Source organism: Lissotriton helveticus, chromosome 7, assembly GCF_964261635.1.
Source record: "Lissotriton helveticus chromosome 7, aLisHel1.1, whole genome shotgun sequence".
Classification (NCBI taxonomy): domain Eukaryota; kingdom Metazoa; phylum Chordata; class Amphibia; order Caudata; family Salamandridae; genus Lissotriton; species Lissotriton helveticus.
Window position 1 is genome coordinate 1,726,091,249 of NC_136068.1, and position 14,914 is coordinate 1,726,106,162.

The following is a 14,914-nucleotide window of genomic DNA, read 5'->3' on the forward strand; positions in this document are numbered from 1 at the left end:
CTTACATTACGTTTGCTGCACTGTGCAGCACACTTCAAACCTTTGTAGTTTTTTAAGGGGACATTAAAGTCTTCCTAAAATCCTGCAACAGCACCTGAACGCTTCCATCTGTGAGTCATGCCGTGCCAAGAGGTGCCAGTCCAGCCCTGGGCCCTTGAAAGAGAGCTTTTGCTGATCCATCAATACCAACGCAGTGACAGCTTTGTGCCAATTGGAATCAACGCAAAGCAGTAGCTGAACTACAACATCACTTACACAGACTGCATGGGTCAATGACGATAGACTGCGCAGCTCAATGACAGGGCATCTCCTGCATCGTAAAAGAGTTAGTCAATGAAGTCTCATTGACTGAGAGGATCAGAACTGAAACATCGAGTTTTTTTAAGTCGACGCCTCCTCCATCCAAGGTACTTTTTTAGTGGGACCCTCATGAGTCCTAAAGCCGGCATGCCTATCATTTTGGTAGGCCTGAACTTTGGATATACCCAGGTGCAGGCCGACCTTAAGTAACCCTTAAGTGCTATTTGACTCTAAGCACTATATTTTGATTTATTTTTTAGAAATTCGGATTTTTGGATGTTTGTCATTTTGGTTTTGTTTTACTCCAAAAATTATTATCTATTTTTCTAAAGCTGTGTGGAATATTTATGTGGTGTTTTCATTGTATTACTGTGTGTGTGCATTGCACAAATACTTTACACATTGCCTCTTAAAGATAAGTTTGGCGGCTCTGTGCTAAGCTACTAGAAGGTGAGCACAGGTCATCTTTTAGTGTGTATGTAGCTCACCCTGACTAGCGGTTCCTACTTGGACAGGGTGCATACTTCTGCCAACCAGAAATCCCAGTTCTAGCAGTGATCTTGCAAAACATTCTCTTTCCTTACACATAGACTAAGTTCATTGGTCTGAGTGTCTCTCTAACTGAAAGAATATCTCTTTGTTAGTGTAATATACGTTTTGGTCACCACCTTTGAAATAGGACCTGAGCTATCCTCATCCATCTGTAAGAATATGTTGTTAATGAGGGGAAGCAGTATAGATCGCTGCTTTAGGAGATGCACCCCTGTGCTTTGGGTCAATCTATTACAGAAATTCTATTAGAAAATGCACTTTTATTCATACATTTTCAACCATTTTCTTGGGGTAGGTGGGGAGTACTCCCCCGGATCCTCAAGGGAAACATCAACCTTGTTCGTTACACTTGCTTGCGTGCCAACATTCGTTAACTGGCATTACACTACATAACTTTCAAATTCCACCAGTCGCCACTGCAATATGGTAATATAGCTCTTCTTCTGTTTGTCATTGCATGCCTGCTACAAGAAACTCATACTTTCGACCACTTGAAATTAGCGGCTATGTACTGGCAGTCGTCCTGTTATATTATTGTCCTAGGGAGCTGGTGCGGGTATAGTGCTCTTTTATGAGCAAGTTAGGTGAGTCATAAACTGCAAATCATGATGAGACAAACCTTAACTTGCAGCCAATTAAAGTGATTACCATGTGTTTAGAAAACCAACTTGTATTATTGAAGCTGTCTACATGCTAATGAAGATCACAGAATATGCTCCTGAATGTACATATATGTGGCATAGGTGAATTTGCTGCCGCTGTCCATTTCACAACTCAGGTACCTTGTTGGTCAAAATGTCTGCTGTTAGAGATCCCCACTGAAGAGAGATGTACAACCATTGTGCACTCTAAGCAATGGTCCTTACCTGCTCTTCCTGCTGTCTTCCTGGAAGCTGGCTGTAACCTTCTTCTACATCACTGCATTTAGGATCAATGAGCTCTGGATCCCTTTAATAGACAAACATGCAAAAACAATTTTAGGGCTGAGCTGTTTCCGCCATGAAGCATCCATCGCATTTTTGCGTACATGCGAACTTGTTTGCCCTGTTAAAACAACTGCAAACATTTTCAAAATTCAAACCTAATCCTGCTTGCGATCATAACTTGTATGACACCATTGGATAACCATGAAAGGCTCTGCAAGTCAGCAGCGGCCAGTGGAGGTAGTGGTGGGCCGGGTTGGGGAGGGTACTCGACAGACAACCAAGAAGGAAAAGTAAATAAATAATTAATTTTTCATCTCCGGCGTCTGTCAAAATCTCTCCCCCCCCCCCCCGGTCCCACCGCCCAACCATTCTAATCTGTACTGGCCGTGGATGCTGCAAGTGATAAACAAGGTGATAAGCTAATTTAGACTGCATCAAACTGAAAATGATCCGACAACTAAGTTTAAGAGGGACAGTGCAGTCAATGTGTCTTTATTGAATCTGCAGCCTGTCTTTGAAAATGTTGAGCTTATTTTAATAATGAAAAGATATCAGCTTAACTATTTCATGTCAACAGTAGGTCAGGTTGGATTTTGTGCTCTGTCTCTTCATAGAGGTAATGGCTGAAGACAATTATGCCAGATTTAAAATGGCAATTAAAGCACCTTTTTATTTCTCTACTGGCATCTTTTCAAAGACCAATACTGAAGGGAGACAGCCTCCTCTTAGGGAAGTAGCTGAATGCATGAAGGTGAATACATTCTTACCCTGTGGTACAAGTACATATGATGCACACATACTCACTCTTGCATGGGCCTCCTGTGATGCTGGCCTCTCACATGGATGTAATTATCTATATTTCCGTAGAGATGCTCTTTCATCGATATCTCTTCATGGTTTTCAACATGCTGTTAAACAGAATAAACAGCCATTGTATTCCAGAAGAGAACATTAATTGAATAACATAAGTAGCAGTGTTTGCTGGTTATAAACAATGCAATAATAGCAACATAGTTATGATGCATGGGAGCAAAACGTATAAGATTGATAGAGCGCAACTTCGCTCTCTATTTGTAGGGGTGCGTTATAATCATGGTTAGTCCGCATCCACATGTTACCTGTTGTATCATGCGAATTGGAACGTGAAGTATAATAACGTGTAAGCAGAGTGTTAAGAGTTCTTTATGTAACTAAATAATTAACGTAGTAAATGTACAAATTTAGGTAATCATATATGTGTGAAGTATATTCATGACTAATGGACATATCTTTTATAAAGGCTCCTGTTATGTGTATATATTAATAGTTCATGTATGCATGTATTTTAAACGTGTGCACTCTTCTTATGTTAGCTGAAAACTAGGTAACCCTAACTTTGTCCTCGTTATTTTAAATAACGTCGGACAAGACCTAGGGAGGAGAGAATGCCTTTGAACAAGTGGAGCTGATAATGTAGTAGGATTTAATTCGTGTCTGGAAAGGCCTGGGAACCAAGGTCATCGAAAAAGAGGCTGGATGTCCATTACCTCATGGAAGGTTACCGAACAAGAGAGGCCTAATTAAATGAAGTGATCTCATGTTGAATTTAGGGGTGTGATTTTTGACTTTTTGTATTAGGGTTAGGGACAGAGTCTGCACACTTCTGCCTTACCTGAAGAGAGGAGAGCATCTTAGAACGAGCTCTGTAGCTTTACGCTACTCGGCCCAATTGGCGTGAGTGCGCTTCTTAGGAAGTTTCCACGTGCTGACACCTTTCAGAGAACTTGCCTGGGGAAGAGCTAAGTAGGGATGTCACGTTAGAAGTAGTGTAGCAACAGATTTAATGCTTTTTACATATGAACTGCCAATGAAGAAATCTCTTGATGTAGTCCCTTTAATCATTTGTGTTCTGATCTTGGAATTGGGGATTCTGTGCCTGTTGCACCGTCTTAATTTAGTTTGTAGACTTGGTTTTGCATTAGTGCTCATGTATCTTTTCACACTCATCGTGAGGCGTTTGTATGTTCAAATGTTCTTGGCGCTGTATTAAATATACTAAAACTGGATAAGGAGTTTGTATTCCTTCGGCGTCATGGGAATAGGTAATGTGTAATCGACAATTGAATTTTTGTCCCCACCACACTGACAAAGCAGGTAATAAAAGAGCCATCTGCCAGGGGTTCCAGCGTAAGTCTAGCATGTGGAGCCCGGCTCCTTCAATTTAATCAAGAGTTAAAGCCTAATTGTCCTGACTAAAGATGAAAGCATTGTTGTTGAAATCAACCCTTTCAGAACACTAAGTACACAATAGCCATGAACAAGCACTTTCAAAGCCATTGGTCTGCCTTTTTTTAAGGGAACTGCATAGTGATACTGAGGCACCTTTGTTTATGTTTCCCCCAGCTGTCCTATTAAGACAATCCCATAATAAAGAATTAACTTAGGCTACAACAACGTGGAAGCTTGGAATATAGTCCCTTTGCCGAAGAGTACCCTAAAAGAAAATTCAGAAGATGAAGTTTGCATTGTAAATGGTGAATTTAGAAGACAAAGAAAGGACAATAATGAATAGGAGATACACTTGACGTAGTATTTTTCTTCCATCTTCAAGAAAGCCTATTTGTGCATAAGTGATTACACTGTGTACACAAAAAGCGGACAATTAAACTATGTATTATCATGACAGCAAAGAAAAACAAATGAATGTGTGGATGAGTAGTAAATAGCACAGCAAGGTTGTGACGAGCTAATGCATCGAATCAGCATGCACATTCCAGACTAAAATGCAATTGATCAGCAGTCAAAAGGTTATCATTATATGAAAAGCTTTTCTAACAATTCAATAAATAAAGAACTATTGCATAAATATATTATCATTATCTTCAATGCAATTGAATGTAAAATTTTAGAACAGAATTATCTGTCACATCCTTCTTTTCTGGAACACACACAACCTCCAGTTTGTAATGCTGCAGTTTGGAGTTTAACCAGATTAGTCTACCTTCCATCCCTAGGTTGAAAGATATATATAGAAGGGTTTTATGATAAGACTTGGCTCTTGGTGCGATCTTCTTGTGGGATATTGTAATGGTATCCACATAGTGGATGATGTAACAAGACAAAAGAATGTAGAGTGTAGGATGGAATGTATATTTTCAAACCCTACAAAGTCAGTTGTGGTAATCTTGCATCCCTGCCAGCGTGTATAAAGATGCTTAATAAAAGAGGTAACTGTGCTTGCCATATCCCACAGTGAGCTGCATCTTTTCATTGAAGACGATACTGGCAGGAGGTGAACCTCCACTTGGGGTCTGTATCCGGTGTTCCCAGCTGCACCGGGACAAAAAAAGAAGGAAAGGAACTTCTATCGAGGTCACCAGTGAAGTTAGCTTCAAAACAGCACTGAGGCGAGCTGCTTCTGCTTGTTTTGCATTTTCAGGGAACTGTTGTGGAAATGTACTTTTCCGGGGTTGGTTGCCTACTTGGTTGGAACTATAGTCTTTACCAGTGGACATTTTGAAGTTACAGTGCTACGCTTACGCAAATAGAACATCGCAGAAGTTATTGTCAGCCACCATATTGAAAGTACTTTGCTTGCTTGGTGCTACTTCCATCGCCTACGTAAATAGAGTGTACCGCAGAACTTAACACATTCTATACATCAATCCCGGCCATCTTTGAGGTCCGTCCACAGCTCAGAGTGTTTACTCCATTCTTTCCACACATTTGGGTTTCCGCCGTGTGGCGAAATTGAATATTTTCTATTTTTGGTGCAAATCCTTCAATTCTACAGTGATAGGCACACCTTGCAAATTACGATCAGATTCACAGTGTTACATATAAAGTATTACATATTACTGTGATGTGCTTACCCTGTATTTCATTATTGGGCTGTGTTATAATTTCACAGTGGCATGCACACTGGACTAAAATATTGACTTAGGGAGATGTGCACACCTTGCATGTCAATGTTTTTAAAATGTTTCGTAGTATTATGTTCTCAGCATCAAACTTATAGACCCTTAAGTGATATGAATACCATGTGTGCAGTACTTTAGAATTATACTTGTGACATTTGTAAACATATTTGTATGTACCTATGATATATGTAGCTTATGAACATTAGTTGTGTTTTGATGTTTAGAATTGAGATTACTATTCACAATGCAGCAGACCAATGCACTTTCACCTCCATTTGTTCCAAGTCCTGGTGCTTCTGGTAGTGAGTGGGAACAATGGAAAGAAGGTTTTGAAGCCTATATGGATGCTATTGAGGCAGGGGCGTTCACACAGAATAAGTATGCGTTATTAAGGCATTGTCTTTGTTCTGAACGTAGAAATATTCTCAAACATTTACCTTGCTAAGTTGTAATGGGGGATGGTGACACTAAAGATGAGCACGCATCGGCAATAAAAAAACTTTGGATGTTAGATTCAAACCTCACAAGAACGTAATCCTCGAATGGCACAAGTTTTATAGGCGTCATCAACTTCCTGGTGAATTCATTCATCGTTTTGTTGGTGCTCTAAAAGGGTTAGCCTCTACTTGTGAGTATAAAACATTTTCAGGTGGAACTAATAAGAGACTAAATTGTCGAACATACCAACAATAAGAAAATCCAAGAGACATTGCTGACTACACCAAATCGTACTCTGGACAAAACTGTGGAAGTTGCTGTTGGAATTGAGAGTACACCGTCTTACTTAGGGTCAACTTCTCACGACATGGTGGTAAATACTAAAGGCAAAGCGAAAAATAAGTTGGAAATTTCCAAGTTTAACATTCATGGACATCATTTAGGGGTTGCCAGGAGTCGCAGTTGCGACCCCTTGCTTGCCCTTTGCTAACCCTGGCACTGCCTTTGTGGCCCCTGCCTAAACTGGAGTTGCATGGTGAGCAAAAGAACGATAGATTTAACCAATATCTCTTGACAGAGGGTGAATGCATGATTTCTTCAACATTCCGTCCATCATTTGTATGCGTAGCACTTTCCACCCTAAGTGGGATGCGTATGCCCAGACGTGGATCCCTTGCTCACTGTGCCACTGGATTAAAGCTAGCCTGGCTGATGAAGGGTAATACCCAGAAACTGGTCCCAAGATGCTTGTTTCTGGTCCAGGGAGGACCTGGCTTGGCAGTTCGGTCTTGACTGATCCCATGAGGCACAGGCTCAAGACTGATTTGCATATGGCTGGGTCTAATCTGGGGTGGCATGTTGAGCAAAAATACAATGGATTTAACCCAGATCTCTTGACTGGGGGTGAATGTATGATTTATTCAGCATTCCGTCCATCATTTGTTTGTGTAGCACTTTTCACCCTAAGTGGGATGGGTTTGCCCTGACGTGGGTACCTTGCTCACTGTGCCACTGGATTCAAGCTAGCCTGGCTGATGAAGGGTAATACCCAGAAACCTTTCCCAGGATGCTTGTTTCCGGTCCAGGGAGGACCTGGCTTGGCAGTTCGGCTTGGACTGTTCCCATGATGCACAGGGTCTACACTGATTTGTAAATGGCTGGGTCTAAACTGGGGAGGCATGGTTAGCAAAGGAACAATGTATTTAACCCAGATCTCTTGACAAGAAGTGAATACGTGATTTATTCAGCATTCAGTCCATCATTTGTTTGCAGAGCACTTTTCACAAGTGGGATGGGTATTCCCAGACCTGGGTCCCTTGCTCACTGTGCCACTGGATTCAAGCTTGCCTGGCTGATGAAGGGTAATACCCAGACACCTTTCCCAGGATGCTCGTTTCCGGTCCAGGGAGGACCTAGCTTGGCAGTTTGGTCTGGACTGTTCCCATGAGGCACAGGGTCAAGACTGATTTGCATATGGCTGGGTCTAAACTGGGGTGGCATGGTGAGAAAAAGAACAATGGATTTAACCCAGATCTCTTGACTGGGTATGAATGTATTATTTATTCAGCCTTCCGTCCACCATTTGTTTGTGTACCTTCCTTCAAAGGCGGTACATTCACATTTAGAAATGAATCTGCTGTATATGAAAAAGCAAAAAGAACAATTAATGGACAGAATGCTGAACAATGCCAACATTCCCCGAGTACAGAGATCTGGGTCTAAACCCAACATTATTTTTCTCCCCAAGCCATTCCAGTCTAAACCCATCCATATGAAAATCAGTCTTAATCCTGCTTCCCATGGGAACAGTCAAGCCCGAACTGCCAAGCTGTGTAAAAAGATGTAAATAGAAATTTACAGGAAGATAGAAACCAAACGCAAGGGAACGATGATGCGAGACAGATATTAGGGAAATAGTTAAGAGCAGAGAGTGAGGCACATAGGGGCATATGTAGAAGCCCCTAACACCATGGAACGTCACTTTTTGTGACGTTTCCATGGCAATGGGGGCTTTGCCTTATTTACAAGGCAGAATCCAATCACAAGAAATATTTTTATTTTTTCAAAATTAGTTACGTTTTTAGTTTTTTAAACAAAAAGGAGTGCTTGTTATTACTCAGTCAAAACAAGTCTCTTACAAAGTAATAAGAAAGCGAAGAAGATTCCTAGTACTAAAATTTATAAGTGGATATATACAAGTGCGTGGTGTAAAAATTGAACAATAATGAAAATAGTGATCAGCTCAGTCAACTTCATACAAAAACGCTCAGTCATACGTGAGTGAAGGCACTAAGAAAAATAAAAGAAGGAAAAAAGTGTACTGTGTGGTAATGGGAAACCCTGCACTGATCCTAGTTAATTCTAGCAGGAAGTACCCACAACAATGAAATAAATACGTATCTTTTGTATACAATCAACTATTAAGCCATCAGAAACATGTTAGACTTTTAATATTTATAAAAGATCGGCTTAAAAAGGGGGTGAGGTGTCGACGCGTTTCGAATCCCCAAAAATGATGGGATTCTCCTCAGGACCGTGTAGAAAATAAATCTGGACGGCTTCTGAAATCTTGTGGGGCGGGAATAGATAAAAGAAGGTGACTCTTGATTAGCCTCGACGGGCGCTTCTGAGATGGGTTGTACAATGGCCTTTAATTGGTTTGAAAGGACCTTGATCGTCGTCTCTTTTGTTCACGACGTGGAATTCTCCCTCTGGCATTATCTCAATCCGAAAGACGCCAGTGGCAGGAGAGCCACACCGAATTGATGGAGTTCCACATGTGGTTGAACACAAAACACCAAGACATTAAATTCTCCATTGAATCTAGCTGTACTAAAATGACATTCTTAGATGTAGAAATTACATGCACAGACATTTAGAATCTTCTCGATATAAGAAAAGGACCGATAAAAACACAATATTGCACCACCGGAGTGCACACCTGAGGAACCTAAAGGCTAATTTGCCATATGGCCAACTACTCCGTATAAGAAGAAACTGTACGAAAATATCTGATTACGAACAGCATGCACAGGCGTTCTGTGGGGAAATTAAATACAGAGGATACCCGCAGAAACTGCTTAAACATTCCTATAAGAGGGCACGTTTCACGCCCCGAGAGTGTCTTTTGGAGACAAAAGAGAAACATGAACTAGATCAACTGGTCTGTGTGACCACTTTTGGCCCAGACACCCATAAATTCAGGCAGGTAGTGTTAAAAAACTGGCATCTCCTTGAAAATTTGGAATGCCCATTTCCCCGCCCCCTTTTTGTGTATAAGAAAAACAGAAACATCGGCCAACAAATTGTGCGCGCCTTGCCCAAACCAAAAAGTGACTTATTGTCACAATGGGGGATGAAACCCATTGAAGGACACTGTTGGACTTGGCCCTTATGGCTGGTTCATCCCGAATCTTTTTGCTTTTGGTATATGATCTATGTTAGTGATTTTTGGGTCTCTGCGCACTTTTTCCCTGTGTCCCAGGGTAAGGTGCGTGCGTGTAGTATGGCTCGCCTGCCCTCCCATAGGAATGCATGGGGAATGCTTGTGTCCCTGGTAGTTCCTGATGTGTGGGGAATGTAGGCTCGAGTTTGGTATGTGCGAACGCGTGAGAATGAATGCTGCGCGATGGTATGTGCGGCTTGTATATGTCTAATGGAGAAGTGCCACTTCTAGACATTGATGTATGTGTGCAGTGAGGGTGCTGGAGCGTGATTGGCTGGAGCTGGCTGGCAAGCCTGGCTCCAGGAAGTCTGGGTGGGTTGGCCCGGTGGTGAGTGTGAGATTAGCATGTTGATGGCTGGGTTTTCCCCAAACAATGCTGACTTCGCCCCCTGTGGTGCGACTGATGACCCTAGCCCTGCTAGTGAATGAAAGGGGTGGTTGGGCCATCAAGGGTGCTCCAGAACCAGCTGCAACTGGTTTCCCCCCACCCTGCACCCTGAAACAAAGGATTTCACAGTATAAGAAGGGGCTGTGTCCCCATGAATGTTGTTCTGCTTTTTGGATCCTAGCTGAGGGGGCTGCTGCTGTTGCTGGGGCCAGGAGGACCGCCACTTGGACTGTCTCCCTGCCTGGAGACCCAGTGAGCTGGCTCTGGGCCCAGCCTTTCCCCCTGCCTCCCTGAAGAACTTTGCTGGCGCTTTACTTTTACTTAGCGCTTGAGAGCGCTTTATTTCATGCCCCTAGCGCTTGGGAGCACTTATTTGCCTGCTAGCGCTGTGGAGCGCTTTATTTTGTTTATAGCGCTGGGCGCGCTGATAATTCTTTCCCCGAGCGCTTATCAGCGCTTTATGCCACGATCGAGTGCCCACCTCGATTTGATCATGTATTTAAGGAAGCCGGTGCTCACCCGGCGTTGCCCCTCGAAACTCACCGCCGCAGCCCAGGGGCATTGAAACCGTTGCCGGGCCGCTGCCAAGTGCGACCCGGAAGCCCCGCCTCCATACCCCCAGGGCCACGCTGCCATTGGCGGCCCCAGAGGAAGTCAGGCGGATTGCAGCGTGACGGGGCCAGGCCGGAGAAACAGGAAGCAGCCTGCCGCATCTTGCCGAGGCTCCCGAGTAAGAGGAGAGCCCCGGAGTAGCAGCGGCACCGAGAGACCGCAGCAGAGCCGCCGCCTGACCGAGACCCTGTGAGTGCGGGGACAGGGTCCTTTCTTCTTATTTAGAGCGGCCCCGGTTGGCAGAGGGCCACTCCAACGAGCAACGAGGCATTTCTTGCTTGGAGCCACGAGGGCTCCAGAGGCCTCATCATTCCCGAGCCTGCGAGGCTCGAGGCGCCATTCCCTTGATTCCGAGTCCACGAAGGACTCCAACGACGCCTGCATTTTTGGTGTGTGGAGCCCCAGGGCTCCTGGGGGGCAATTTGAGATTACAGAGCCTGAGAGGCTCCCGCCCATAGTTGTCTTAGAGCCCCGAGAGGCTCAGGGTGCCATTTAACTTTGAGCCCACGAGGCTCCAAGCCCCCCATTGTTCTGTGAGCCCTGAGAGAGGCTCATCGCCCACATTTGTTTTGGAGCCCCAGAGAGGCTCTTGAGTAACATTAAAATTGTTAGGGCCCAGGTAGGTTCTTGAGACACAGGCAGTTGGTTAGAGCCCCGAGGCTCCCACGCTGTGTTTCGCCCCACCATTGTTCTTGAGCCCACGAGGCTCCAACATTGGCCCATCAGTATTTACAACTGCCCAGCACTTTGTGGGCAGTTGCCACGTTTAGGTTTGTTCTTTGCTGCCTGCGCAGCCTGCCCTGACATTTTGGACTAAGGGCATTTGAGCCCTTGCGAGGCCAGTTGGCCTGAGGGACAGTTCTAGTGTTGTGCCATGTAATTCTGGCACATTGTGATTTATGTGCCATGTGCACCTTGCGCAATTTATGATTTACTTGCTCATGTGATCCCTTTGCTAAATGTGACCTGCTTAGGTGATTGATTTATGCTTCCTTCCCTTTGCTAAAAGTACCCTGCTTAGGTGAATGTATTTTGATGCCTCATGTGCAATGTGTTTTATGCTTCCTTCCCTTTGCTAAAAGTGACCTGCTTAGGTGATAGGTGTATGTTCTTCCCCTTTGCTAAAAGTGACCTGCTGAAAAGGGTTGTTTTAGGTTTCCTTCCCTTTGCTAAATGTGACATGCTTAGGTGATGGTGTTTTCCTTCCATAGGTGCTGAGAATAAGGTCCTAGTTCCCTGCGTGATTTTCCTACAGTGTTTAGGGTTGCGTAGGAGGTATTTACCATTTACCAGTAGTTACTGGTTGTGTGTTACATATACTATTTTTGTGCTACAATCATTATATGTTTATGTGCTAAGTGTTATACCTACAAGTATTGGCCCTGTCCTGTGCATAATCCCTTGTAAATCCTGCCCATGCCTGTTGGCACATTGTAAAGTGTGTGTCTTATCTTATGTGTTTTTATTATAGTTCAAAGGCTATTTTTATATAACCTTGTGTGGAGTTTCCTTTGTGGTGGGCCTAGGGTGTTGTGGCTGGGGTGCGCGCGCAAACGCTTTACACATCGCCTCCGAGATTAGCCTTGCTGCTCGCGTCACGTTACCTAGAGGGTGAGCAGGGGTTATCTTGGTGTGTAACTCCCTTGCCCTGACTTAGAAATGGTGATCCCTGACTGACTTTGGCGTGAGCCTTGGCCGGCCGGGGTTCCCGTTTCTAACATTGGTGGCAGCGGTGGGATTGGAATTGCTTTTGCGCTGTACCACAGTGGCGACAGGCCACACTACAAAACTCTACATTTTTAGATAACCACATTTTGGGGATTATTGTTTTTTTGGTGAAGTTCAAGTATTTCTTCTCCTGAAAGGTGTCATTTTGTAATTCTGTCCAGTACATTTGTTCCCCGCCCTACTCCCAGATTGGTACCTGTGTCGCTTATGGTCAGGTTGAGAAATCAGGGGTGGTAGAAACTGCCTTACCGAGGGGGGGTGTGTGTGAATGAGTGGTGTGTTACACCGGACAGAGGAGTGCAAGTTCTCTGAGAAAGGGATCTTGCTGAATTTTTGTAATTGTGTACTCCTGTTAAGCTCAGACCCCCAGGTTCCCTGTGTCAAACTCTTCTTGAGAACGTCCGCCAAAATGGAGCCTGTTTTTGATCTCTATGGTCTTTTTAGATACAGTAGGTTAGAGCTGGTCAGATTCTGTGAAGAGGGAGGCATGGAGGTGAGTGAGTCGGATACTCAGTCCCAGCTTAGGGACAGCCTGATCCAATGGCAAGAGGGTCAGTGGGATCTTGAGCACAGTGAGAGAGAGAGGGCCCGGGCCGCACGACATGAGGGTGGTGAGTCTTTGGGGAGCCCTGAAGAATGTGAAGAGAATGAGGATGACAGTGAATGGGCACCAGCAGATGGTGAGGACCCCATAGATAGGGAGTCCCTTGCTGGGTCCAGTGTCAGTACCAGCGCCCCATCCCTTGTCCTGTCCCCAGAGGAGTGGTTGGATAGGAGGGAAGAGCGGGAGCATCAGCTAGCGATGGAACAGCTCACGTTAGAGCACGCCAAGCTAGAGGCTGAAAGGGCCTTGTTGAGGGAAAAGATAACCCTAGAGGGTAGGTTATCCCCTGAGTGTAGTTTTAATTTTCTGGAGTTCCCAGGGAGGGTTGAGTCCAGTGGTGGCAGCTATTTAAATGTCAGTGTAGAAAGTCCGACTCCCAGTTCCCCAAGTATGGTACCTGTTTCCCCAGAAGAGGAGAACAGGGTGAAGTTCAGGAACCTTAGGAAACCACCCCACCAGGAGTGGAAGTATTTTGTGGATGACTGTTCTGATGCAATGTGGGATTGGCTGACGGCTAACTCGGACAATGAGGTGGACGGAGTAGTGAATATGTTCCTCAAAGAGCAGTTGCTCAGTGTTGTTTGTCCAGAGTTGCGCCAGCACCTGTTGAAGTGTGGTTCCTTTTGTCCTTGGAACCTTGCAGAGGAAGCAGAGCGCTGGGACAGTGCGAGAGGTTCTCTGGAGTCATTAGTGGGTGATTCCAACAATAGTGGGTCAGGTGTCCTCCAGCCCAGCGTGGTGGAGGAGGGTCAGTGTAGCCAAGCTGGGTCCCAGTATAGTGAGGAGGGTGTAGGGGCTTACTGCCTGTCTCAGTGGAGCGAGAGTGAGTGTGAGACCGAGAGTCCCCAGACGCCCGAAGCCCTGCCGCAGAGCCTGGATGGTTTCTTTAGGGAACACCAGGATGGGAACTTAGGCTTGCCTGTTAGTTCACTTGAGGGAGATCTCCTAGTGTGTGGAGGACCTGGAGCATCTGTAAGCGGAGCTTCTATGGTTTTAGAGTCTGGCAGTACCGCTCTGGTAGGGAGGGTACAGGAGTCCAGCGAACGGAGCGATTGGGGGATAGTATGTGAGTCCCCAGAAGTCCTGGAGTGTCAGGCATTGGTTCCACCAAAGGTTTTAAACCCTAGGTTGGGAGAATGGTGTTCTGAGGGTACCCCTCGCAGGAGGAGGAGGAACCCTAGGAGAAGATGTAGGGGGAGGAGAGCCTTCCCTGAGACTCCTGGTCCGCCTGAGGTTGTAGACCCTAGGCTGGAGAACCAGTGGCAGTCTAGCCCTGTCTTGCAGACAGGAAGGGTGGAGAATGGCTATTATGTGCCAGGGGTTACTACCCCCCACTCTGTGAGTAGGCAGGATCCAGTGGCACCTGGGTGGCCTAGGGCCTGGTCCTGGCCGAAGACAGCTGGAGAGTACCAGTGTGGTAGCCCTGTTAGTCCCTACAGTAGTTTCAGAAGGAACCCCAGGGGTTCACCGTGGCGTAAAACAGGAGGGTGTCCCTGCAGTTGCAAGCCCGCATCCGTGTTTTATCGCCCCAAGCAGGGAAGTCCATCACGGTGGTGATTGGTCTGCCCTGCGTTTTGGCTGGAAAGGGGTTGTGTTGGACTTGGCCCTTATGGCAGGTTCGCCCCTAATCTTTTTGCTTTTGGTATATGATCTATGTTAGTGATTTTTGGGTCTCTGCGCACTTTTTCCCTGTGTCCCAGGGTAAAGTGCGTGCGTGTAGTATGGCTGGCCTGCCCTCCCATAGGAATGCATGGGGAATGCTTGTGTCCCTGGTAGTTCCTGATGTGGGGGGCGTGCAGGCTCGAGTTTGGTATGTGCGAACTCGTGAGAATGAATGCTGCGCGACGGTATGTGCGGCTTGTATGTGTCTAATGGGGAAGTGCCACTTCTAGACATTGATGTATGTGTGCAGTGAGGGTGCTGGAGCGTGATTGGCTGGAGCTGGCTGGCAAGCCTGGCTCCAGGAAGTCTGGGTGGGTCTGCCCGGTGGTGAGTGTGAGATTAGCATGTTGATGGCTGGGT

The 14,914-nt window shown here is 45.4% G+C and overlaps 1 protein-coding gene across 3 annotated transcripts in view; it reads right to left on the reverse strand.

Annotated features, from left to right (window-relative positions):
• LOC144767648 (B-cell receptor CD22-like) overlaps positions 1-14,914 on the reverse strand; it is a 442,866-nt gene that overhangs the window by 8,226 nt on the left and 419,726 nt on the right. For all 3 annotated transcript variants that reach the window (XM_078651046.1, XM_078651045.1, XM_078651047.1), the window contains 2 exons: positions 2,583-2,686; positions 1,719-1,800 (listed from right to left, as the gene is read on the reverse strand). In XM_078651046.1, the coding sequence (XP_078507172.1) occupies positions 1,719-1,800; positions 2,583-2,686 (186 nt within the window). The remainder of the gene's footprint in view (positions 1-1,718; positions 1,801-2,582; positions 2,687-14,914) is intronic.